Source organism: Gasterosteus aculeatus, chromosome Y, assembly GCF_964276395.1.
Source record: "Gasterosteus aculeatus chromosome Y, fGasAcu3.hap1.1, whole genome shotgun sequence".
Classification (NCBI taxonomy): Eukaryota; Metazoa; Chordata; class Actinopteri; order Perciformes; family Gasterosteidae; genus Gasterosteus; species Gasterosteus aculeatus.
In genome coordinates this window covers 19,522,581-19,547,482 of record NC_135709.1, presented here as the reverse complement: position 1 = coordinate 19,547,482, position 24,902 = coordinate 19,522,581, and the positions used below count along the sequence as shown (strand labels likewise).

At 46.7% G+C, this 24,902-nt stretch overlaps 1 protein-coding gene and 1 long non-coding RNA gene across 2 annotated transcripts; one reads left to right on the top strand and one right to left on the bottom strand.

Moving 5' to 3' along the window:
- Positions 1 to 340: 340 nt before the first annotated feature.
- On the top strand, positions 341 to 6,230 carry LOC144391139 (uncharacterized). The gene is made up of 2 exons (XR_013455024.1): positions 341 to 983; positions 4,647 to 6,230. It is a non-coding gene; the product is annotated as an uncharacterized LOC144391139 (long non-coding RNA).
- Positions 6,231 to 6,962: 732 nt separating this feature from the next.
- On the bottom strand, positions 6,963 to 10,862 carry LOC120812674 (kielin/chordin-like protein). Its single transcript, XM_078097951.1, has 10 exons — positions 10,623 to 10,862; positions 10,392 to 10,559; positions 8,891 to 8,954; positions 8,678 to 8,771; positions 8,322 to 8,393; positions 8,136 to 8,229; positions 7,967 to 8,046; positions 7,792 to 7,877; positions 7,519 to 7,609; positions 6,963 to 7,337 (listed from the first exon to the last, which is right to left on the bottom strand). The coding sequence occupies exons 5-10, from the start codon at positions 8,367 to 8,369 to the stop codon at positions 7,284 to 7,286; spliced, it is 453 nt and encodes a 150-aa protein (XP_077954077.1). The 5' UTR covers positions 8,370 to 8,393; positions 8,678 to 8,771; positions 8,891 to 8,954; positions 10,392 to 10,559; positions 10,623 to 10,862; the 3' UTR covers positions 6,963 to 7,283.
- Between the last annotated feature and the right edge of the window lie 14,040 nt (positions 10,863 to 24,902).

Here is a 24,902-nt window from a genome sequence, read left to right as displayed (position 1 = left end):
GTTGAAATATCATGTTTTAGACCAATTTACAGATACAGACTACCAGGGCTGTAGTGGAGGGTAAACGCACATAAATGCCATTTACGCACCTCTAGATTTTTGGGAATAGCGTTTACGCACCTATAAATAGCGTTTACGCACCTCTAAGTGGCGTTTACGCACCTCAAAGTTCCCTGCGCCTTGTATTCTTCCGTTGGAATAATCCGAAATACACTTGTTGTAATTTTAAAACAGCTAAGAATACTGTTGGAGCTATATTTTTATTTTTGCTTTACTCGTATTGTCGTTTATTGGTCACATGGTGTTATGTTCATTTGCATAAGTAGGTCAAGGTGGGAGGTTCTTCAGGCACGAGGGCATATGGTTTTTTACCAGCGTGAGAGAGGCAGCAGAAATGTCTGTGAGCTTGCTTATGTGTGTGAATAAACCGCCTCAAACTCAATCTTGTTATGGACATTACTTTGCTTTGGTACCTCTGAACCTGCGTAAAGCCTAACCATGACGTAGCCTCGAGTGGCCATTTGAGAAGTTTGTTATTATTTGTTTTTGTTTAAGTTTATGGACAAATAGCCACTACATTAAGTAAAAAACCCGCCCTGGATATATCGTTGGTTTACGTGGATACTGGACTTGTCGTTTGCTGGATTACCGTTTCGAAAGTGGATTACTCACCTGGATGCGGGAGACAAACAAAGGAAAGGGCCTAGGAGTGACGGAGGTGTGGGCTGGATACAGTGCAAACATCGAATAATACGACCCATCCGACAGTGTAAAGTTTCCCTGGACACCGTACTGGATAACGGTGAAGCTACTGGAGCGCTGGAGCTGCACTACGGAGTGGAGGATATTATTTGCTGCAATTTGAATTCGCAAAGGCCCAAAGCCTTCACAGGTAACGCGCACGGCCGCGCGCAACAACAGCTACTGCGTGCATTCAACTCCGTGTACAAAGGCAACCACCGCAACAAACAAAGTTCCACAAGGTATGTGCTGTATTCAATCTTTGCAAACAACCGTGGGTGTACATGACCGGCATCAACAAAGGGTAAAATGTCTGACGTTGCATCTAAAGCCAAAAGCGACACGGCGCTTCCTACAAGAAGACGCACAAGTTTTACTGCTAAAGGAATGATGTTTTTTATGCAAACGTGTCAGGAAAAGAGATCGATGCAATGCAAACGAGCCAAATCGTACATGAATCAGATGGATAAGTTGATGCATTCTGCAGACAATATTGATGCAGTCAAGTCTCTTTTGGATCAAATAATAATATGTGTTGATGAGGCAAAACAACATCATTTATCACTTGTGTCACTGGACATACCTCAGGATGAGAAGGAGAAACAAGATAAATATTTTGAACAAAAGGAGAAGTGTTTTTCAAGCTTTATTGATGACGTCAAAGGCTGGTTATCAAATGCAGGCCATTCATATGAACTTCCAATTAAACCACCTGATAATCAAACTGATATTGGGCCTGAGGACAGTGTATCCAATAAAGGTTCTGCAGCGCGTTCAAAGGCTGGCTCTAAATTGTCAAGGATTTCATCCAGTGCATCTGCAAAAATATTAGCGCAAGCAGAGAGAGCAGCATTACAGGAGCGCATGGCTGCTCTAAAACAAAAGCACACTTTGGAGGCGCAGGAGGAACAAATAAGACTTGAACAAGAGGAATTACGGAAGAAACGGGAACATTTAAGGAGAGAAAAGGAACAACTTGCTCTGGAGGCAGAATTAAAGGTGACAAATGCAAAATTGGAGGTTCTGCAAGTAAGCTCAAAGTGTGGCTCTAAAGTGTCAAGATGTGCATCTCAAACATCAGATGGCATGAATTCTTACTTGAAAAGGTCAGAAACACAAGGGACATATGAACTAAATCCGAATGCTGAACGCTATGTGCCCACCAATAAAAGCTCTGAACCTACCTCCAGTCGCTTGTTAAATCCTGTCCCTGTTGGTGTTCAACCCAAACATGGTGTAAAACAAATACCCATACCTAATGTCATTTCTGTGTTTCAAAGGCAAGGTACACAATCACTTGGTTCGCAAGATGTTTGTGACGATAATCAACCCACCAATTCTCCGGACATTTTGAATATCATGCAGCGTCAAAATGAAATAACTGCGCTGTTGGTCCAACAAAACACAGCCTCTGCTCTGCCTATGAGAAATATACCTGTATTTGATGGTGATCCCCTGTATTTCAAATCTTTTCTCAGAGCCTTTGAAAATTGCATTGAGGATAAAACTCAAAATTTCAGTGATTGTCTGTACTTCCTAGAACAGTACACTAGGGGGCAACCAAGAGACATTGTAAGAAGTTGTCAGCATATGCCCTCTGAACCAGGTTATCAAAGAGCAAAAGCGCTTTTGATTGAACATTTTGGCAGTGAACATAAAATCTCTTCTGCTTACATGGACAAAATCAACAACTGGCCCTCAATAAAACCTGAGGATGTTAACGCTCTGCAGTCATTCGCTTTGTTCCTTCGAGGTTGCTCCAACATAGTACATCCTATAAAGTACATGAAGGAGTTGGACATGCCAGCTAACCTCAGGACAATCCTAATGAAACTCCCATACAAGCTGAGGGAAAAGTGGAGAAATGTGGCATGTGACATACTGGAGCAAACTGGAAGCAGAGCAGTGTATGTTGATTTTGTGAATTTCATTGAAAAACAAGTCAAAATTGTTTCAGATCCTCTGTTTGGAAATATTAATGATGTTTCTCCAGCCAGCTATACAAAGCTATCCATGCAAGTTAAGCAGAAAAAGAAAAGTGGTACATTTGCCACCAGCATTAATGCACCAAAGGATGGACATAAAGAAATGGAAAACTTGACAGCTCACAGTAACCAGCTCAAATGTATGTTCTGCTATCTTACCAATCACACTCTGGAAAAATGCTTTCAGTTTAGAAGAAAGACACAACAGGACAAGATTCAGTTTCTAAAGGAGAAGGGCGTTTGTTTTGGGTGCTTGAAACATGGACACACGAGCAAAGACTGTAGGGGTCGGTTGGATTGTGAAGTGTGTCACAGGAAACATCCATCTGTCCTGCATGTGGAGAAGGAGGATACTACAAGGATAACCTCCAAAGAAACTGTGAGCACTGTATCCGGGAAGCAGCAGACGTGTGGTCATATTGGGGCTGGTGAAGAGGATATTGCAGTTTTTCCCATTGTGGCTGTGCAGGTGAAAAGTCGGAAAAGTAATAAAGTTGTGCATACTTATGCTTTCCTGGATCCTGGGAGCTCTGGGACTTTCTGTACTACAAGTATGGCTGAAAGGCTGGGAGTATCAGGAAAAAACTGTAATGTAGTGTTGAGGACAATGGGGCAGACTAAAACCATTAGCACTACTATAGTAACTGGTCTGGAGGTGTCTGGATTTGACACCGATGACTTTATTGAGCTACCATCTGTTCTGACACAAACAAAAATGCCTGTATCTAAAATCAATGTGCCATGTCAGGATGATGTTGCCAAATGGGCGTATTTGAGCAGCATTAGGCTACATGAAGTAGATGCAGATATAGACTTGCTCATTGGAACCGACTCGCCTAAAGTTTTGGAGCCATGGGAACTGATAAATAGTCAATGTGGTGGACCGTATGCAGTGAGGACCAGAGTTGGCTGGGTCATAAACGGGCCTCTTCGTGCTGGAAACTCTGAAGGTACTGGTGTCAAATCAGGATGCATTGTTGTAACTGCTAATCACATATCTGTGGAACACTTGGAAAGTATGTTGATGCAACAGTATAATCATGACTTTACTGAAAGAACAAGTGATGAACAACTTGAGATGTCAAGAGAAGACATTAAATTCATGAAAATTGTGGAGAGTACGACAGTGCTTAACAATGAACATTATTACATTGACTTACCTTTCAGAATTGACGATCCTGTTTTGCCAAATAATCGCTGCATTGCACTACAAAGACTCCAAAGCCTGAAGAGGAGATTTAATAGAAATAGTTCATTCAAGGCTCAATACGTTGATTTCCTTAACAACATGTTAGAGCAAGGATATGCAGAAAAGGTTCCCACAAATGAGCCCACTCTGGAACAAGGAAAGGTGTGGTACATTCCCCACCATGGTGTACATCATCCAACCAAAGGAAAGTTGCGTGTTGTGTTTGATTGCGGCTGTACCTACAAAGGTACATCATTGAACAGTCAGCTCTTGCAGGGCCCAGACTTCACTAACACGCTAATTGGTGTCCTTCTTCGGTTTAGAGAAGAGCCCATCGCTGTTATGGCTGATATCAACGCCATGTTCCATCAGGTCCGGGTGCCATATAAGCACGTTAACTTCTTGCGCTTTCTATGGTGGCCCAATGGAGACGCTACAGCGGAGCCAGAGGAATACAGGATGTGCGTGCATTTGTTTGGAGCTGTATCCTCTCCAAGCTGCTCAAACTATGCACTGAGGAGAACTGCTGAGGATAATGCACTGCAATATTCACCCGATGTCCTTCGTACAGTCAAGACAAATTTCTACGTGGACGACTGTCTTAAGTCCACTGTGACAGAGGAAGATGCAGTGAAGCTCATACATGGATTAACATCTCTCTGTAAAAAAGGTGGCTTCCATCTCCAAAAGTGGGTCACAAATAACTCAAATGTGTTTGCACTTATTCCTAGCAACATCAGAGCAGTGGGTTTGGAGAACATGGATTTGGACAGGGACCAACTCCCTGTGGAAAGAGCTCTGGGGATGCAATGGTGTGTTCAAGGAGATACGTTCAGCTTCAGGACTGCAGTGCAGGAACGTCCACACACTAGGAGGGGCATCCTTTCTGTGGTGAGCTCTCTTTACGACCCGCTGGGTTTTTTGTCTCCTTTCATAATCCCTGCCAAGTTACTGTTACAGGAGCTGTGCAGAATGAACTTCAAATGGGATGAGCCAGTTCCCTGTGATGTCTCTGAACATTGGTCTGAGTGGCTCTCTGAACTTCAACATATGAGTGGATTTAAAGTGGAACGGTGCATTAAACCCAAAAACTTTGGAACACAATTGAAAGCAGAACTGCATCATTTTTCAGATGCTAGTCAAATAGGATATGGCACTGTTTCATACTTGAGATTGGAGAGCACTGACAATGTGCATGTTTCATTTATCACAGGCAAAGCTTGTGTCGCTCCTCTAAAGCAACTAACCATTCCACGCCTTGAGCTTGCTGCAGCTGTGCTTGCTGTTCGAGTGAACACAATGCTGTTGAAAGAGCTACAGTTGCCATTGCAAAGGTCATTCTTTTGGACCGATAGCACTACTGTTCTCAAGTACATCTTTAATGAAACAAAGCGCTTCCACACATATGTTGCCAATCGTGTCAGCTCCATAAGAGAATCCACAGACAAAGATCAGTGGAGGTATGTAAACACCAAAGACAATCCTGCAGATGAAGCTTCTCGAGGACTAAGAGCTCAGGAGTTTGGAAAAGGAAAATGGCTAAAAGGACCGGACTTTTTGCACTTGCCCCCCACCAGATGGCCGAAACTCGACTTGGACGCCTCTTCCATTCCATCGGATGATGCAGAGGTGAAAAGGGAACTTAAGGTGAATGCTGTTACAATACACAGTGACAATCCCCTCAGTCAGCTCATTCACTATTTTTCATCCTGGAGAAAGCTTAAAACATCAGTGGCCTGGCTGTTGGAGCTGAAAGAAAGACTTTTACTTTTGAGCCGAAAGAGAAAAGAATATGTGGTCAACCAGCATGAGGGCAGAGTGCTAAGCGCCATAGCTGACTCCCGAGGACTGGTTCGCTCTGTGAAGGTCCAAACGAAGATCAGCGTCCTGGACAGACCAATAACCAAGCTCTGTCTTCTCTTGGAGGCTAATAATTGACTATACAACTCATTCTTTCTCCTATCTCTGTCTTCCATCTGTTTGTTTCTTTCAGATATGGAGAATCCGAAGATGTGAAGATTCCAGTTTAATGCTTAAGCTACAATTAGAAAATAGCTCCTTTGTGTTAAAGCTAAGGTTAATTGTGGGTAAAGTACCGTTACAATTAGGGGCTGGGTTGTTGGAGCTATATTTTTATTTTTGTTTTACTCGTATTGTCGTTTATTGGTCACATGGTGTTATGTTCATTTGCATAAGTAGGTCAAGGTGGGAGGTACTTCAGGCACGAGGGCATATGGTTTTTTACCAGCGTGAGAGAGGCAGCAGAAATGTCTGTGAGCTTGCTTATGTGTGTGAATAAACCGCCTCAAACTCAATCTTGTTATGGACATTACTTTGCTTTGGTACCTCCGAACCTGCGTAAAGCCTAACCATGACGTAGCCTCGAGTGGCCATTTGAGAAGTTTGTTATTATTTGTTTTTGTTTAAGTTTATGGACAAATAGCCACTACAAATACGTTTCCTATTGTTGAACATATAAACGGCGTAGTCTGAATCATGTTCATCTGCGCTGTATTACGGTCTGTGAGCATCCAATCAGCGCCTTGCGGCTGCAGCAGCGACCAATCAGGATCCAGGAGGCACATACACGCTGTGGATCAGCCCAGTGGTCCCCAACCTTTCTTACCTCACGGACCGGTTTCATGTCAGACAATATTTCGCGGACCGGTCGAGAAGGTCCGACGGGGGGGTAGTAGTCGCGCTCTGTGTTCGCTGGTCGTGCACGGTAAAAGAAAAACGCCTGGTGACGCGTAGATTAGAAAACAAGTCAGTTCTCAATGTGAAAACAAAACATGCTGTATAGGCCATTTATGATGACGTAGGTAGTACATGAGTGTTCCTTTAACGTTAGTGTCAGTGTGATTGACAGGCTGCTTAACTGGTTAACTCTTAATTCAACATATTTGTTCAGGCAGTGAGAGGACAGGCAATGATGCAGAGAGCACAGGGAGAGAAACACCAGGCCCAATAGAGAGAGAAGCACAGAGAAGCCATGAACCCCAGAACGCCTGTTCTGGGGTTCATGGCTCCTCTGTGCAAGGCAGGACCTGACGTGGAGGACAAGGAGGCCCTCTGTGCACTACTGTGAAAAGGAGACTCCGTATGTAGATAGTTCTTAATCTGCTATTGTGTTGTTGTGTTGTGTTGACATACTTTTCTTCACTGTTTTCTTAAATTTAACATTTAACATAATGCAATATAGCCAGGACAGCCTTACAGAGTCACAGAGAGTTGCTTCGCATCGCGTCGAGGTCTGTATGATCACAAAATTCAGAGTTTACCCACCTCTAATTTTACCACTACAGCACTGCAGACTACTGACCATCGCATGTGGGACAACACTCGTCTTTGTGCTTTACTGGATGACTTCAGTGAGCTGTAGGGCATGCTGAGTCCATGCGCTCACAAGACACACCTCCTGCCTAACAGCAGACATGAGAAATATAGGTTATTTTCTTCAAGACATCTTTATTTATTTATTTTAATCACACCAAATTTCATGAAATTGCAGTAGGTTCTGATTTTCTTTGAGGCCCTTTGTCTGGAATACTTGCCAACAATTCATCCAGTCACATATAAATAACTTTGCCAGACTGAACTGACCTTGCAGTGGCAGTGGAGGCAGGGGTCTCTCGTAGAGGGGAACTTCTGTCCGTCCACGTACATCTTGGATTCATATTCACACTGCTCACATCTACAGGTCACACACAAACACACACACACACACACACACACACACACACACACACACACACACACACACACACACACACACACACACTGTACCCAACTAAAACCTCTAAAAAAAAAGAGATGAATGATGTGGATCGATGCAGGCTTTACAGGGATATAGATGAAAGAAGACAAGTTGGTTACCGCGGGCAACAGTCTCCAGCACGATGCACCGGGTTATGACAAGTCAAAGCAGCACAAGGTAGGGGTGAACAAGCAACGTTCCCGTTCTGAAGGAGAAAGATATAATAAGGATGCAATTGATTTATACACACGATGAATTGAAATGTATTGTTGAATTTGATTATTAATGCCATACCAAACATGTGCACACTTGACAACGGTCTCCAGTAGGGATCACAGCTCCGTTAGAGAAGTCACAGCCGTTCACACCGCAGCCTACATTTCATACGCAAACACACGCTGCGGCTCTGCAGTTTACTGAAGCACACACACACACACATGCGCACACAATTTAAGAAACCCACCTTGACACACTGGACAGCAGGTGTTGGGTGGAGGAGCAGCTGGGTTTTCACACGGTGTGTTACATTGCTCCCTCTCACAGCGAACGTGACATTCCTGATGAGAGAAGAGTAGAAAACAATAACGACACAGACAAAGTTTGATAGAGAAGATACGAGGGTTGAGTTGCCAATCAGAGTCAAACCCACCAGACAATAGCAGACTCCCTGTCGACCTCCACTCGGCTCCGTGATCATACTGGACACCAGAATGGACACAGCCTGCAAGCACATTTGTACATTCCTTTAGTGGTATTACTGGAAATTAACATATATGCAATAGAAGATATCCCTGTGAAATCTGGAGGCAAATCTGCAGCCCCTGTTGTCTGTTGATGCTCTCTGGCTAATGTTAAAAAGTCAACAGATTGTACTACTATAATGTAAGATTAACAATGATTTAGTGTCACCTGTGTCCTCACTTCAAGGCTCTATGTTTTAGGGCAGATGTATCTCTCTAACAAGGATTGTTGGGGACAGATTTTTGTTTGTTGCTCTTCCCATACCTCTGCATCTCTGGCAACAGTCTCCAGGTACCGTCTCCCTTTGTGTGCACTCCAGTGAAGGGCAGGGTTGGGGATGGCATTCCCTGTTACCCTCCTGTTTGCAATGAAATCACAAATAGGATAAATAAAATGATGACAGTGAAGACCAGAGTAACTGTTGAGGCTTGAATATGTTTTATTAGCGCAGGTGTGTGTTGAAGCAAAGATACTCACCTTACACGTACACGTCTTGCAGCTATCCGTCACACATTATGAACTGAACCATCCAGCTCACATCCTGAAAGTTGGACATAGGTTTAATTGCATGAACATTTTTGAGCTTGTGTTATCCCAGGAGATAATGTGTATCTTGGCAGGTCATGTAAGCAAAGTGGAATGTGGAAGTAATTTTGAGTTTTGGTGGTCCCTCGTTTTGCGCTTGCTCTCACACATACTATATTTTATGGGCCGCAACTTACTGTTAGAGTTACAACAGCTTTGCTTTGTTAAAAAATACCTTTGTTTAATCTGCAGCTCATACTAAACACCGCAAAGAGCGAAATTGCTCAATTCTTTACCACCAAAGGCTTTCAGTTAACTCATGAAATATTGTTCCCATGACATTTCAGCGGATTCTTATTTTAATGACAACTCTTCAGAAGACAGAGACAAGGTGCAACAATCACCAATCACAAGACGCTTGTGAGGCTGCCTACTGTGCCAGCAGCCAACAGGTATTTCCTCTAGCAAGCCAAGCGTGCATGAGATCAAAGAGCCTGTGTAAGTGTGTGGGGAGTGTGAGTCTGCGAGTGTGCGTCAACTGGGTGCTATTGGACTCTTCTGGCCAGCATGCAGAAACAATTAAGAGGAGGGTTGGATGTAAAAGCCAGAGACAGTGACAGAACGGGGAGTCAAGAGGGGTGAGAGAAGGGCCACTGGGCTGGTTGGGCACATGTGTGTTGCGTGATTCGTCAAATGTAAACAATAATCACAACAGAACAGAGCGTATACTGTATAACTCTTTGGTGGTTGACTAAGGGAAACAGAGATAAAGAGAGACTGATAATTATGTAGGTCTTAATGAGGTCAAAATCAAGTTAACTTACGTCGCTCACAGCCTTTTTTATGGCGTTAAAGAAATGCCTTAAAATGATTAAATAAGCAATGTCCCTCATGTCCCAAAATCTACAGACATCAGTGCGCTTCTTTTAACAGAAAAATAGCTTCAACCAAATCCTGGATGATCCAGACTAATGGAGACATTAATGATTATTGTCTATCAATGATTATCCATTCCTACGAGGCTTGATATCACTAGAGTTAGATAAGGAAAAATAAATGCTTTCTTGTAATCTAAAAAGCATATGCAGGGTTACTTTAGAATTTTTCAACATGGACCCTGTTCCTATGTTTTTGTGTCCAAGTGACTAGAAAGCGACTTTTAAAAAAACTCTTTATTCTGGTCATCAGTCCATTAGATGGTCAAAACCCCTGCCTCAGCTGTCTCCGACATACTGGTCTCTTTGTCAGGGCTTATTGACGGACGTGGTTTCGGGAGCCATCTGCAAACTGGCTACTTAACACCAGTTGAATGTGTGTGTGTGTGTGTGTGTATGTTTTTGAAAATTAATATCAACATTTTATGTTGTATTTTGTTTTGTGACAAAGATAAACTGAGTGAGCAAATGAGGGAGGGAATTAAGGAGTAAAAGAGCATAATCTAAATCATTTTTACCTTTTACGTTAGTTTGACATGTGACCTTTCCAGATGTGCACTCACACACAGTGCTGAGGTCAATGGCCAGCGCTGTCCATTCTCCACTTCATGCCCCTCCCACACACATCGCTGCCTCACACACTCACATCCCTCCAGGTACTTTACGCGTGATTGCAGGTCTGCGTTCTGCAGAAAAATGTGAAAACTCCATGTTACGTTTCTTCTTGTCATGGACATCGCAAAGCGTACCTGGGTTTTGACCGTGTTCAGCATATGCGCCAGCTCTTCCAGCCTCCTCTCCAGCTCCTTCAGCCTGTCATCTTTCTGTGCCTGAGAAACAGACTTCACCCCTTGAGGAGATCCCGGGGGCCCCAGCACCACACCTCTCTGCAGCTGGTCACCATGGATGTCTTGGAGATAATGGTTGGTTTGGCCCGTTGGCCTGCTGCTCGTTTGATGTTTACTGGAGGATGAATCCTGCTGGAACATTTGAGTCCGAGAATCTGAGCTGTCTGCGTTCATAGACGGAGTCAGAGCATCTGAAAGGAGAAAGCAGCACACATTGGGAGAACAGATTCCTGGATAATTCTACCCTTAATGAAAGAAAAAACATCCTGGCAAAATACTGTACGGACAAAGAATGGAGAAAAAGAAAAGAAGAAGGGAGTCATGACAGGGTGTCACGTGGGTGCCCTCTAGTGGGTCCCTGCGGACGTGGGTGCGACACCCTGTAGCTAAAAAGTTAGTCTGCTGCAGGGTGTGTAACTGTTATGATGCCACGAGGTTCCTTCTGAGGACTTAACTTCTGGGTGTTCGCCAGGTGTCTTAACGTCACACAATAAACGGCCGATACGAGCCGAATGTGGTCCGTGTCCTGGTGGTGATTTTAACAACACAACGCAAGAAAGAGTACAACCGCTACAATGGTGCCGTGACCCGTTCTTCACCGCCGCGGGATTTCTGCCGTTACGTCGCGGGAGTGCAGCTTCGACACGCTGCCGAGTGTATTTCAGTCCCGCTTTGGTTCCGTGAGTCGCCGCCCATTTTTTTTTTTTTCTCTCTGTGTTATGGGCTGAAGGTGACGATACAACAGGTTTAACAATTAATGAGGGATTCCTTTTGTTTAAGTGCTGTTTGTTAGGTTCGTTTTCTTTTCATTTTTTTTCTTGGACATGGTTAGCAGATTTTCACATTTTAAAGTGGTGTTTTTGTGTGTTTTGAATAGTGTACTAGTGTAAAAGAACAACAACAAAAAGAAAAAAAGAAAAACACTTTGTTACGCGATGGATCAGTCAGGATTATTTGGTGTTGGGAGGGGGCGAGGCTTGTGGTTTGACTCGACATTACCAACTGTAGGGGGGCTTAGAGAGAGTGAGCCTTTGACTTAAACTCCTCACGATGCTATGGGGATTCAGGGTGCAAATAATGACATGTATGGGGGTGCTGATGTCAGTCCAGGTGAGCACTCTATGCCACCTGCAGGTCGAGATGGGGGGCACGTCTCAGTGGATGTGCTCAGTGACTTAGTTAAGAAGATAGGGACCAGTATTGGGGAAAATATTGTCTCCTGTCTCAAGTCGATTTCAGCTAATGAGGCAAGCGTGGCTCGTTCCTCCGTGGCTGATCTGTCCAAAGTTAACCTGACAGTGAGCCACCAGAGTTATGAGCCACATCCTTTCAGGGGGGACGGCACAGACCGACTTTCAATTTCTGAGTGGGAAGGTTCTGTTAGGGTGTATCTGGCTAGAAGGGGCGTTGAGTTATGTGAACAAGCAGGGGAAGTATTGAACAAGCTGCAAGGAAGGGCGAGTGATGTTGTGAGAGTTGGGCTACGTTGCAGGCCCTCGTTAAACTTGCAGTTGGGCCCTGAACCAGTTTTTGACATACTCAAACAGCATTTTAGCGATAGTGTGACCTCCTTCATGCCCCTAGCTGACTTCTATGACACCAAGCCATTCTCGGCTGAGACGGCAGTTGATTACCGGATTCGGCTTAACAAGGCCATTGACATTGCTGTGGAGGGACTGCAAAGACAAAACAAAACTCTTGATAACCCCTCTCGTGAGGTGACTGTCATGTTTATCACTCACTGTCCTGACCCTGATCTGTCTCTAGTCTTCGGCTGCAAGCCACTTGAGGAATGGACAGCTGCTGATGTTCAAGTCCGGCTGGATGAACATCACCGTAAGAAGCGTCTTCAGCAGCGTCAGCCCACACACCCTGTTAGGGGTTTGCATTCTGCCCAGGCAACAGATGCTCTGCACAGCCACATTCAAGCTGCGGTGAGCCCTCCTGCTCCACAACCAGCTGCTAGGCTGCTTCCGAGTGGTGGTCAGTCCCTTGAGCATGTTATCACTCTGTTGGAGCGCTTGTTGCAGCAGGACTCTTCTCAGCGTTCCAGGCCGCTGAGACAGAGGAACAGCGGCCGCTCCAGGTTTAGGGGCCCGTGTGCAGTTTGTGGTAGCGATGACCATGACACTGTGTCCCACTGTCGGAATGAACGCTTGTGCTTTCGCTGCCATGCTGCTGGACACCAGGCGATGGTTTGCCCTGTCAACCCTGGTCCTGACTCACCTGCTGTCCAACCGGAGACTTCGCCGAGGCAGGGAAACTAGACGAGGAGGGGGCTAGTGGAGGGCCCGATGACACGTCCCCGATTGATGATGTTGACTTTGAATCTGTTTATTCTCAGTTTTGTGCCTCGACGGACTCTGATTCCACGGTGGTATTTCAGAACGCACAGAGACTGGCTGCGACTGATAACCTTTTCTACACCAGTGTGTTGATTCAGGACGCTCTGGAGCTGCGTGCCATGCTGGACAGTGGCTCGATGGCGTGTTCTCTAAGTTCTCGTGTGCTTCCTTTGCTGGAAAAGGCTAACCTTGTTTCTCCGGATTCTATTGCTCCCACATCGGTTGTTCTGATTGGATGTGGGGGTCTGAGGACGTCCCCAACCGGAGTGTGTGAGCTTCAGATGAAAGTGTTTGACTGTCACATCTCTGTTCCCACACTCATTGTGGATGGCCAAAGCGACGACTTGATTCTTGGCAGCAACGTGATAAAGCATCTCATTCGTGTGCTGAATGTTTCTGGAGATTTCTGGACCAAAGTTTCGCTCCCGGATCAAGCTTCTAGTGAAGAGGGGGCCCTGTTGCAGATGTTGGCTACTGTGGAGAAATGGAGAGGTGGTGAGGTTCCTGACAAGGTGGGCACTGTCAAACTTAAACATGCTGTGACCCTGGATCCTTTGAAAGAACATTTAGTTTGGGGCCGTCTTCCTAGCCATACTCGCCTCTCAGCTGGCAGCACAGTCATAGTGGAGCAGAGTAACTCACGCACGGTGCCAAGGACAGTTATGGTGGGACGGATTGTGACGTCGATGTGGGGGGATGGATGGGTCCCTGTGAGAGTGATTAACCCTTCCAATAAGCCAGTGACATTGAAACGCAACTGCAAGATTGCTGATGTTTCCCCATGTATGGCATTTGAGGAGTTTGACACTGACTATCTGTATGTGGAAAGCAAGACGGATTACGTGAAAAGCAATGTGACTAAGACTTTTTCCCAGACAAGTACCGGCAGTGAAAAGAGCTTAACGGTTGGTTCAGAACACTTTTCACACAGGTCTGGGAGCTCTGTGCTCGACAACTTGGGACTGCAGGACATTGATGTTGACTCGAGTGACTTGTCCCCATTCTGGAAAACAAAACTTGTTGATCTGCTGGCCAAGTATGAATCCATCTTTTCACGTCATAGTTTGGACTGTGGGAGAGCCAAAGACTTTGTTCACCGGATTCGGCTGAGTGATGGCAGACCCTTCAGACTACCGTATCGTCGCCTGTCACCCTCACACTATGATAAGCTGAGGATGGCCTTGAACGAGATGGAGGAGCGGGAGATCATAAGGAAGTCTATGAGTGAGTATGCATCACCTCTTGTTCTTGTTTGGAAGAAGAACGGAGATCTGCAGCTTTGCACAGATTTCAGATGGCTAAATGCACGCACTGTGAAGGATGCACATCCTCTGCCGCACCAGGCCGATGCTTTGGCTGCCCTTGGGGGGAATGCTTTCTTCTCGACCATGGACTTGACTTCTGGATACTACAATGTGGAGGTCCACGAGGAGGATAAGAAGTTCACTGCGTTCACATCTCCTTTTGGATTGTATGAATACAACAGGCTTCCGCAGGGGCTGTGCAACAGCCCTGCCACCTTCATGAGGATGATGATGGCCATTTTTGGTGACCAAAACTTTTTAAGCCTCTTGTGCTATCTGGATGACATCCTTGTCTTTGCTCCCAATGAACAGTTAGCTTTGCAGAGACTAGAAATGGTGTTTGAGAAGCTAGAAGCGCATAACCTAAAGCTAGCGCCAAAGAAGTGCCATTTCATGCGGCCGTCGGTAAAGTTTCTGGGACACATTGTGAGTAAAGAAGGCATCTCCACGGATCCAGAGAAGGTTAAGGCTATTGTGGATCTGTGTGAGGAGGATTTGATGGTTGAGGGGACAGACATTCCCTCACCATCCAAGATAAGATCCTTCCTTGGAATGGTTGGGTTTTACCAACAATTCTTTGAAGGATACTCAAGTATCAGCAAGCCTCTATTTGCCTTGACATCTGGCGTGACAAAGCCGAAATATAGCAAAGGTAGGAAGAGACCTGTGGCTAAGAAGCTAACGTTGGCTGATTGGAGCCCGGAATGCAGCGAAGCCTTCTCTAAGTTGAAGCAGGCGTTATTGGAAAATGCTACATTGGCTCATCCCGACTTCAGTAAGCCATTCCTGCTGTCCGTTGATGCCTCATCCAATGGCCTTGGTGCTGTGTTGTCACAACTGGCGGAGGGCGATGACGTGGCACGACCAGTGGCTTTTGCGAGCAAGTCTCTCAATTATGCCCTATCACGTTATCCTGCGCACAGGCTAGAGTTTCTAGCTCTGAAATGGGCTGTTTGTGACAAATTCAGTCATTGGTTGAAAGGCCAGCCGTTCACTGCGTGGACTGACAACAACCCGCTGACCTACATTCTCACTAAACCAAAGCTTGATGCCTGTGAGCAGAGGTGGGTGGCGAAACTTGCTCCGTATGACTTTCGAATCAAGTACATTCCTGGCCCTAAAAATGTGGTTGCTGACGCCCTCAGTCGCGAGCCTTTTGTTCAGCCGAGTATGCTGCATCGACTGACTAGAGTCCCGTATGGCGCACTACTGGAAGAAGCAAGTGTTGTGGATTCTGACCATGTACAGGACGTGTTTCGTCAGTCATGTGATCCAGCACCTATGTTGCAGGCGGACCCGGGGGGCCTGGCCCCAGAGACCTCTGTCTCACGCCAAGCGGTGTGTGCGGTGCTTGAGCGTTCTTTGGACCATGACTGTTTACCATCACAAGCCTTCCTATTGCCACAACTTGTTCGATCCATTCAACCACATGAGTTGTCTGATGTCCACCCTCTACCCAGAGATAAGCTATTGGATTTACAGCGCGCAGACCCCAGTTTGAGTCGGGTGCTTCACTTTGTAGAACGTCGACGGCGTCCATCGAGGCGGGAGCGTGCGGCTGAGCCGGTTGAGGCCCTGCGGCTCCTTAGACATTGGGAAAAACTCACCTTGAACATGGGTGTCCTGTATCGTGTCTCCAAGGACGTTGTTACCAAGAGGAAAACTTTCCAGTATGTGGTGCCCTCTGCGCTAAAGGAGAAGGTTCTTAAAGGCGTACATGATGAGGCAGGTCACCAAGGCCAGAGGCGGACACTCTATCTGACTGGGCAAAGATTCTACTGGCAGGGGATGGAGACTGACGTGGTGCAGTATGTGCGGTGCTGTAGTCGCTGTGTGGTTAGCAAGTCTCCCGAGCCTGAGGCGAGAGCACCACTTGAAAGCGTTTCGACCTCTAGACCCCTGGAGTTGGTTTGTGTGGACTTTTGGTCGGCTGAGGACTCCTCCAACAGGTCCCTAGATGTTCTTGTCGTTACTGACCATTTTACTAAGCTGGCCCAGGCTTACCTCTGCCCCAACCAATCTGCTAAGGCTGTAGCGCAACAACTCTGGAACAACTTTTTCTGTGTGTATGGCTTTCCTGAGCGTGTACACTCGGACCAAGGAGCCAATTTTGAAAGTAGTCTGATTGAGGAGATGCTCCTGGTTGCTGGTGTTCATAAATCTCACACTACACCCTACCACCCCATGGGCAATGGAGCTGTTGAGAGGTTCAACCGCACCCTCGGTAATATGATCAGAGCTCTTCAACCAAAGGCCAAACACCGATGGCCCCAGCTACTGAAATCTCTCACTTTCTCTTACAATGCGACAGTACATGAGACCACAGGCTTTGCCCCATTCCAACTGATGTTTGGCAGGACTCCCAGGCTGCCTGTTGACTTGTTGTTTGGCTCTGTTCTGTTAAATGATCAGGTGGTGGATTATGATGCCTATGTGCAGTGTCTCCGCCGTGATTTGGCAGACGCTATGAGGGTTGCCCAGTGCTCCACCACCAAGCAGCAGCGGAGACAGGAAAACCTTTATAACAAGAAGCTTAAGGGTTCCCCGGTGGATGTTGGTGACAGAGTTCTGCTAGCCAACAAAGGTGAACGAGGAAAAAGAAAACTGGCTGATCGCTGGGATGGCCACCTTTACACTGTTGTGGGGAAACAGGAGAACACTCACACCTTCAGGATTAGGAATTGTGCCACAAACCAGGAGAAAGTAGTCCACAGGAATCTCATCATGCCTGTAAACTTCCTGCCCCTCCCGACCGGGTCTGAGGATGATTCTGGTGGCAGTGATCTGAACACTGGTGCTTTAGAGGATTCCATGCTGGGAGATGAGATGTGCTCTGTTTCGCTGCCTAGCTGTGCACCTGAAGACAGGACGGTGTCCTGGGTCTCTGGACTCCCAGCCACCACCGTGAATCCACTGACTGCTTCGTCAGATGCTCCTGGTAATGATGACCCTGATGAGACTGTGATTGACCTACCTGTTGAACGGGAAGGTCCAACAGTCTTGACTGACTCTCAAGCAGTTGCCTCTGAGCCCCTAATTGACGCACAGCCTGCTGACAGCGGTTCTCTTGTCAGGTCGGATGAGCGTTGTCCTCGAATTAGCGCAGCTTGCAGTGAGGGGTCATTGGGGGTGAGGACTAGGTGTGGGAGGGCTGTTAGACCTGTTTTGAGGCTTATCCAGCAAATGCACCAGAAAGCTTTGTCATGGTTATAATGTTTTTTTTTTGAGTACTTGTGAGTGTGACATGTTCTATGTCTCTTTTTGACTGTTGGGATGAGTTTTATGTATTTTCTCTGTACGGTAGAGCCCTGTATAGGACCACCAGTAGTGTGTGTCTCTGGGTGGGATGTATTGTATTGTACTGTACTGTATGTATTCTTTGATATCTTGTATATTAACATGTGTTACGTTCCCCAGTTTTCTGTGTTTGGTGGCTTTGTTTTGTGCCTTGACAGGTGATTGATTCCAGGAGCAGCAGTCCCCAGACTGGAGATCTGGCCCCACCCACTCGTCAGTGGCTGCACCTGGATTCCTTCCCTCGCAACACATAAAGTGGTGCCATTTTGTTATGAAGCTCTCGCTCGTTGGGTGTGGGTTGTAGAGCAGAGAGTGACTTGGAGTCTCTGTTAAATCTTGTTCTGTGTGCTTGTGAAAGCGCTCTTCTCATTTGTGTTTAATCCTGTTTTTTTTGTCTTTTGTTCCCAGGGAAAAGGGGAAGCACCTTGGGAGTGCGTAGGCAAGCTGCCCATGGGTCTACACCACCCGTAGTCATCCTCCTATCTAGAAACACTAGGCAAGACCTGGGCGGACCACCCCCTGTATTTGGTTAGTGAGCCTTGCTAGTGCTCAAGCTAGGTTAGGGGGGGGTGTTTCAGGTCAGATAGGCAAGAGGGACTATTTTGTTTTGTTCATTGTTTTGGTTCCGCCCAGCCCCTTTTCCCAAGCAACCCGTATATATATCTATATATATATATATATAGATATATATTAATAAACATTCCTTTTTACGGGTTATATGTGTTCTGGTCGTCCGTGTACCTACACGCACCACACCTCTTTCCCCATTACCACATTGAGATAACGAGCGGCGGGTCGTTGCGTTCCCTCCTCCACGAGGCGTGCGTAACAAAGTGGGGGCTCGTCCGGGATCCAACTTGCTTGGTTCCCATCTGGCCCTGCTGCTCTGAGCTCTGTGGTTGGTGGTTAGGGTGTAGTAGTGGGGGTTGTGAATTAGATGACCTTTAGTTTTGTTGTGTGTTCGGTAAGTCGCAATAGTGTACATGATGGCTACTTCAGCCATCTCCAGTTTTGTTGATGCGCCCTCGGTTAGTCAGTTGGTAGGATTGCGTAAGGCAGACCTCTATGCCATAGCAAACCATTACAAGATTTCTGTTCCTACGCAGGCCCTTAAGGCTGAACTTTTGGTGTTGGTCCGGAAGGGGTTGATTGAACAGGGTTTCTGTTCCTTGAAGAAGGGGGAGAGTGAGGTTAGTGAGGGGGAGGAGACTGCAGAAGGACAGGTGATTGGTTTTTCTCCTACACGGTCGGAAGAGGGTGTTCAGGAGGGACCGTTCACCCTGCCCAAATTCAACCCGTCACCTTCTTCGGGCCATTCGGTTTCCTCCTCCGCAAAACTTAAACTAAGATTAGCTCGGCTGGAGATAGAGCAATGAGACAAGGAACAGGCAAGAAAGTTTGAATTAGAGGTTAAAAGACTGACCATAGAGGCTGACAAAGAGATACGCATACGACAACTGGAGCTAGAGGCTGGCTTCCGTGCATCCCCTCAGTCGCCGCAGCGTCAGTTTGAGGTAAGCAAGAACATTGCGTTGGTGCCACCATTTCGTGAATCCGAAGTAGATTCCTACTTTTCTGCATTTGAGCGGGTGGCGGCTGCGCTACATTGGCCACAGGATGTATGGTCAATCCTGTTGCAGTGCAAATTGTCTTGGAAAGCCCAAGAGGTTTTAGCTGCTCTGTCCCTAGAAGACAGTTTGCAGTACGACATAGTTAAGGCAACTGTGTTGCGTGCGTATGAGTTGCTGCCTGAAGCGTATAGGCAGCGTTTCAGGAACCACAAAAAGCCTCCTGACCGTACATTTGTTGAGTTTGCTAGAGATAAGGAGTCTCTGTTTGATCGTTGGTGTTCGGCTAGTAAAGCTAACACGTTTACAGAGGTTAAGGAACTAATGTTGTTGGAGGAGTTTAAAAATCACTTGCCAGACCGGGTTGTAGTTCATTTGAACAAACAGAAAGTGACAACGTTGGCCCAAGCGGCAGTGTTGGCCGATGAGTACGCCTTAACCCATAAAACAGTGTTTGGAGAGTTTCGATTTGAAGGCAGGTCGGTGACGTCATCGTTGCCTCGATCTGGTCGTGTTGCCTCCCACGACGACCCTAAGCCGATGGCTGAGGTCCGTGAGTGCTTTTATTGTCACAAGGTCGGTCACTTGATTGTGGACTGCCCAGTGTTGAAAAGTAAACCCAAACCGTCTGAGTCATTCCCTCCAAAGCCCAAAGGCATGGGTTTTGTTTGGCCGCAAGACTCAACTAGTGACTCGCTTGTGAGGCCAGATCCTCTTTATGCCCCGTTTTTGTCCACAGGTTGTGTCTCCTTGACCGGGGAACAAGCTGACCAAAAGCCCATACAGATACTACGAGACACCGGGGCGGCACAGTCGGTCATTCTCACCAAAGTGCTACCCTGGTCACCGGACTCGTACTGTGGTTCCCATGTAATACTCCAGGGTATAGAGACATCCACAGTATCTGTGCCGTTACATTGGGTTAATTTAAAGTCCGACCTGGTAGCCGGACGTTTTCGTGTTGGTGTAGTGTCTACGCTACCAGTTAAAGGAGTGACATTGCTGTTGGGGAATGATATTGCTGGTGGTGTTGTTACTCCCATGTTGGAAGTGGTAGGCAGCCCAGAGTCTACATCGACAGACAATGATTTAGTTGAAGCCTTTCCCCATGTTTTTCCTGCGTGCGTGTTAACAAGGGCACAGTCTTGCAGGATGGGAGACATGGTGGATTTAGCGGGTTCTGTTTTCGCCCGTAGTACAGCGGCGCAGATCGTCCCTACTGTAGCTACGACAACGCCAATGTTTTCTACCACCGGCAAGTCTACTGTCGGGGAAAACGTAAGTGCTCCCCAATTACATGATATTCTGGTGATGGTCACGCCTGCTAGGGTGATCGAGTATCAGAAGGAAGACCCCAGTCTGCGTAAGTGTTTTGCTTCTGTAGTTTCCCCGGAGGAAGCAAACACTAGGGAGACTGCCTACTTCATGGAGGCTGGTGTACTGATGCGCAAATGGAAAGCGCATAAAACTGATGGTGATTGGCCAGAAGTGTTGCAGGTAGTTGTTCCTTCACCGATACGGCAGCAGGTGCTGTCACTTGCTCATGATCCGGCGTGGTCTGAGCATTTAGGAATAACAAAAACGTACAACCGGGTCCTACGACATTTCTTTTGGCCAGGTTTGAAATCTGATGTAGTTAAGTTCTGCAGAACCTGCCATGCATGTCAGCTCACAGGTAAGGCAAATCAAACGGTTCCTCGTGCGCCGCTCTGCCCTATTCCTGTGGTGGGAGAGCCGTTTGACAGGGTTATTGTCGATTGTGTGGGTCCTCTGCCGAAGACCCGGTCCGGTAATCAATTTCTCCTAACAATCATGTGTAGCGCTACTCGATACCCAGAGGCCATTCCCCTCCGTACTATAACCGCGAAGTCAGTGTTGAAAGCATTAGTTAAGTTTTTTTCTACGTTTGGCCTCCCAAAGGTTCTTCAAACTGATCAAGGAACTAACTTTACATCAAAACTGTTTGCGGAGGTATTAAAAACTTTGTCTATCTCCCACCAGGTCTCGAGTCCGTATCATCCGGAGAGTCAAGGGGCTCTTGAACGCTGGCATCAGACGCTTAAGGCAATGCTGCGTAAATATTGTCTGGATGCTAGTAATGATTGGGATGAAGGTGTGCCGTTTGTCCTGTTTGCTGTGAGGGAGACCGTACAAGAGTCTCTAGGATTCAGCCCTGCTGACTTGGTTTTTGGACACACCCCTCGGGGTCCGTTAATGGTGCTGAAGGAGCACATTCTATCTCCAACGCCTGCTACCGCCCCTCGTAATGTGCTGGAGTATGTCAGTGCAATGCGGGAGAGACTGCATGCCGCCTGCGTGCTAGCTCAAGAGTCTCTCTCCTCAACTCAGAAGCGCATGAAGGTGCGCTATGACAGAAAGGCTGTTAGCCGTTCTTTCGCACCAGGGGATCAAGTCCTTGTTTTGTTGCCAATCCCTGGTTCGTCTCTGTCTGCTCGGTTTTCTGGACCGTACGTGGTGGAAAAGAAGGTCAGCGACACCAACTATGTGATTGGAACTCCGGATCGTAAACGCTCTTCAAAGTTGTGTCACATTAACATGCTGAAACCGTATTTTGTGCGCGCTTCTCCAAACAGCTCCTCGGGTACGCTAGTGCAGCCTACCGTCTCTAGTGTGGGTGCCGTGGTGCTGAAAGCTGGTGGGGACTTGGAGGAGGAACAGCAGGACGGGTTGGTGTTACGCCATACGCTACAGCAATGTGCGCGGTTGTGTAATTCGGAGGTATTAAAAAGCCTTCCTTCACACATGGAGCATTTAGAGAGTGATCAGATTGCTGATCTTGTCGTGCTGGTTAACCGTTTTTTGAGTGTGTTTCAGGATATCCCCAGTCGCACATCACTCATAGAGCATGATGTGGACGTGGGGAACGCTGCTCCTATTCGGCAGCACCCCTACAGAGTGAATGCCACTAAAAGAGAGGTTATGAGGAAGGAGGTGAGTTATTTGTTAGAGAACGACATGGCAAAACCCAGTAACAGCTCGTGGAGTTCTCCATGTATTCTTGTCCCTAAGCCAGACGGTACGTCTCGTCTTTGCACGGACTATAGACGTGTGAACACTGTGACGATACCGGATTCTTTTCCTCTGCCTCGTATCGACGACTGCATTGACCGAATTGGTTCTGCTGCTTATGTAAGTAAGCTAGATCTATTGAAAGGTTATTGGCAGGTGCCACTAACTTCTTGTGCCTCTGACATTTCGGCTTTTGTTACACCTGACAACTTTCTACAGTACACTGTCATGCCGTTCGGAATGCGTAACGCTCCTGCGACCTTTCAGAGGTTAGTGAATACTGTGTTTGCTGACGTGCCTAACTGTACCGCCTACCTAGACGATGTGGTAATTCATTCGTCCACTTGGTCCGAACATCTGGCCTCTCTGAAAATGGCTTTTCAGCGGTTGGAGAGTGCTTCGCTAACCCTCAACCTGGCCAAGTGCGAGTTCGGTAAGGCTACTGTTACCTATTTGGGGAAGCAGGTGGGACGGGGACAGGTGCGTGCCATCACTGGAAAGGTAGAAGCAATCATTGCTTTTCCTGCTCCTTCTACTCGTCGCCAACTGCGTAGGTTTCTAGGGATGGTGGGATACTATCGTACCTTTTGCAAGAACTTTTCGACGGTAGTAGCCCCTCTTACATCCTTGCTCAGTCCTAAGGTGCCGTTTAGGTGGTCAAAGGATTGCAATTCTGCTTTTGAGTCTGCGAAAATGTTACTTTGTAACGCCCCGGTGTTGGCTGCGCCTGACTTCGACAAACCATTTAAGCTCGAAATTGACGCTAGTACAGTTGGCGCGGGAGGTGTTCTCTTGCAGGAAGATGAGGACGGAGTGGACCGCCCTGTCAGTTTCTTCTCCCGTAAATTTAGTGAGTGTCAATCCAGGTACTCTACCATCGAACAGGAGACGCTAGCACTTCTGCTAGCCCTTCAATTCTTTGAGGTTTATGTGGGTTCGAGTGCTTTGCCTGTTGTGGTCTTTACAGACCATAACCCCTTAGTATTCCTAAAGCAAATGTACAATCAGAACCGCCGCCTTATGCGATGGGCTCTGATTGTCCAAGGGTACAATTCGCAGGTTTGCTACGTGAAGGGTACGAATAACGTGGTAGCCGATGCGCTATCGCGTGTTTAAGTACTGGGTTACGTTTGGTTGTTTTGTCGCAAACTGGAGGTTTGCTGTTTTTGGGGTGGGCGTGTTACGTTCCCCAGTTTTCTGTGTTTGGTGGCTTTGTTTTGTGCCTTGACAGGTGATTGATTCCAGGAGCAGCAGTCCCCAGACTGGAGATCTGGCCCCACCCACTCGTCAGTGGCTGCACCTGGATTCCTTCCCTCGCAACACATAAAGTGGTGCCATTTTGTTATGAAGCTCTCGCTCGTTGGGTGTGGGTTGTAGAGCAGAGAGTGACTTGGAGTCTCTGTTAAATCTTGTTCTGTGTGCTTGTGAAAGCGCTCTTCTCATTTGTGTTTAATCCTGTTTTTTTTGTCTTTTGTTCCCAGGGAAAAGGGGAAGCACCTTGGGAGTGCGTAGGCAAGCTGCCCATGGGTCTACACCACCCGTAGTCATCCTCCTGTCTAGAAACACTAGGCAAGACCTGGGCGGACCACCCCCTGTATTTGGTTAGTGAGCCTTGCTAGTGCTCAAGCTAGGTTAGGGGGGGGGTGTTTCAGGTCAGATAGGCAAGAGGGACTATTTTGTTTTGTTCATTGTTTTGGTTCCGCCCAGCCCCTTTTCCCAAGCAACCCGTATATATATATATATATATATATAGATATATATTAATAAACATTCCTTTTTACGGGTTATATGTGTTCTGGTCGTCTGTGTACCTACACGCGCCACACCTCTTTCCCCATTACCACATTGAGATAACGAGCGGCGGGTCGTTGCGTTCCCTCCTCCACGAGGCGTGCGTAACAACATGTATACGGGCATGTTTTCCTGTGGGTGTTGAAAGGACTTGCTACCCTTTCTCATTCTAATTCTTAAGGGATAGCCATTGGCTGGACTACGAGGTGTCAATGATTGAAATGGCACTGTACATTTACGTTTGCGAGACATCTTCGTTTATTTTTATTATACTGAATATTCAAAAAAAATATTTTTTTTTTTCTGTTTTCATGTTGTGAATGACTTACCTGGTATGTTCGTGGTTTGGTTGAATTTTGTTTCTTTGGGGGGGTTTGGATGAGCAAGTGGAGATCAGCAGGGGGGAATGTAACAGGTGTTTGTCTCCACTTGCCATCGCTAAGAGTCATGACAGGGTGTCACGTGGGTGCCCTCTAGTGGGTCCCTGCGGACGTGGGTGCGACACCCTGTAGCTAAAAAGTTAGTCTGCTGCAGGGTGTGTAACTGTTATGATGCCACGAGGTTCCTTCTGAGGACTTAACTTCTGTGTGTTCGCCAGGTGTCTTAACGTCACACAATAAACGGCCGATACGAGCCGAATGTGGTCCGTGTCCTGGTGGTGATTTTAACAACACAACGCAAGCAAGAGTACAACCTCTACACCGCTCTTCGTTCTCCAGAGAGAACCAGAAAATAAAGCCTGGATTAAAATCCCAACTACTTACGCAAAATAACTAGTATTCATTGTCTTTTTAAACTTAATCTGTTAAAATGGACCCTGAACTCCTGCTTTCTCTGCGAGTAGAT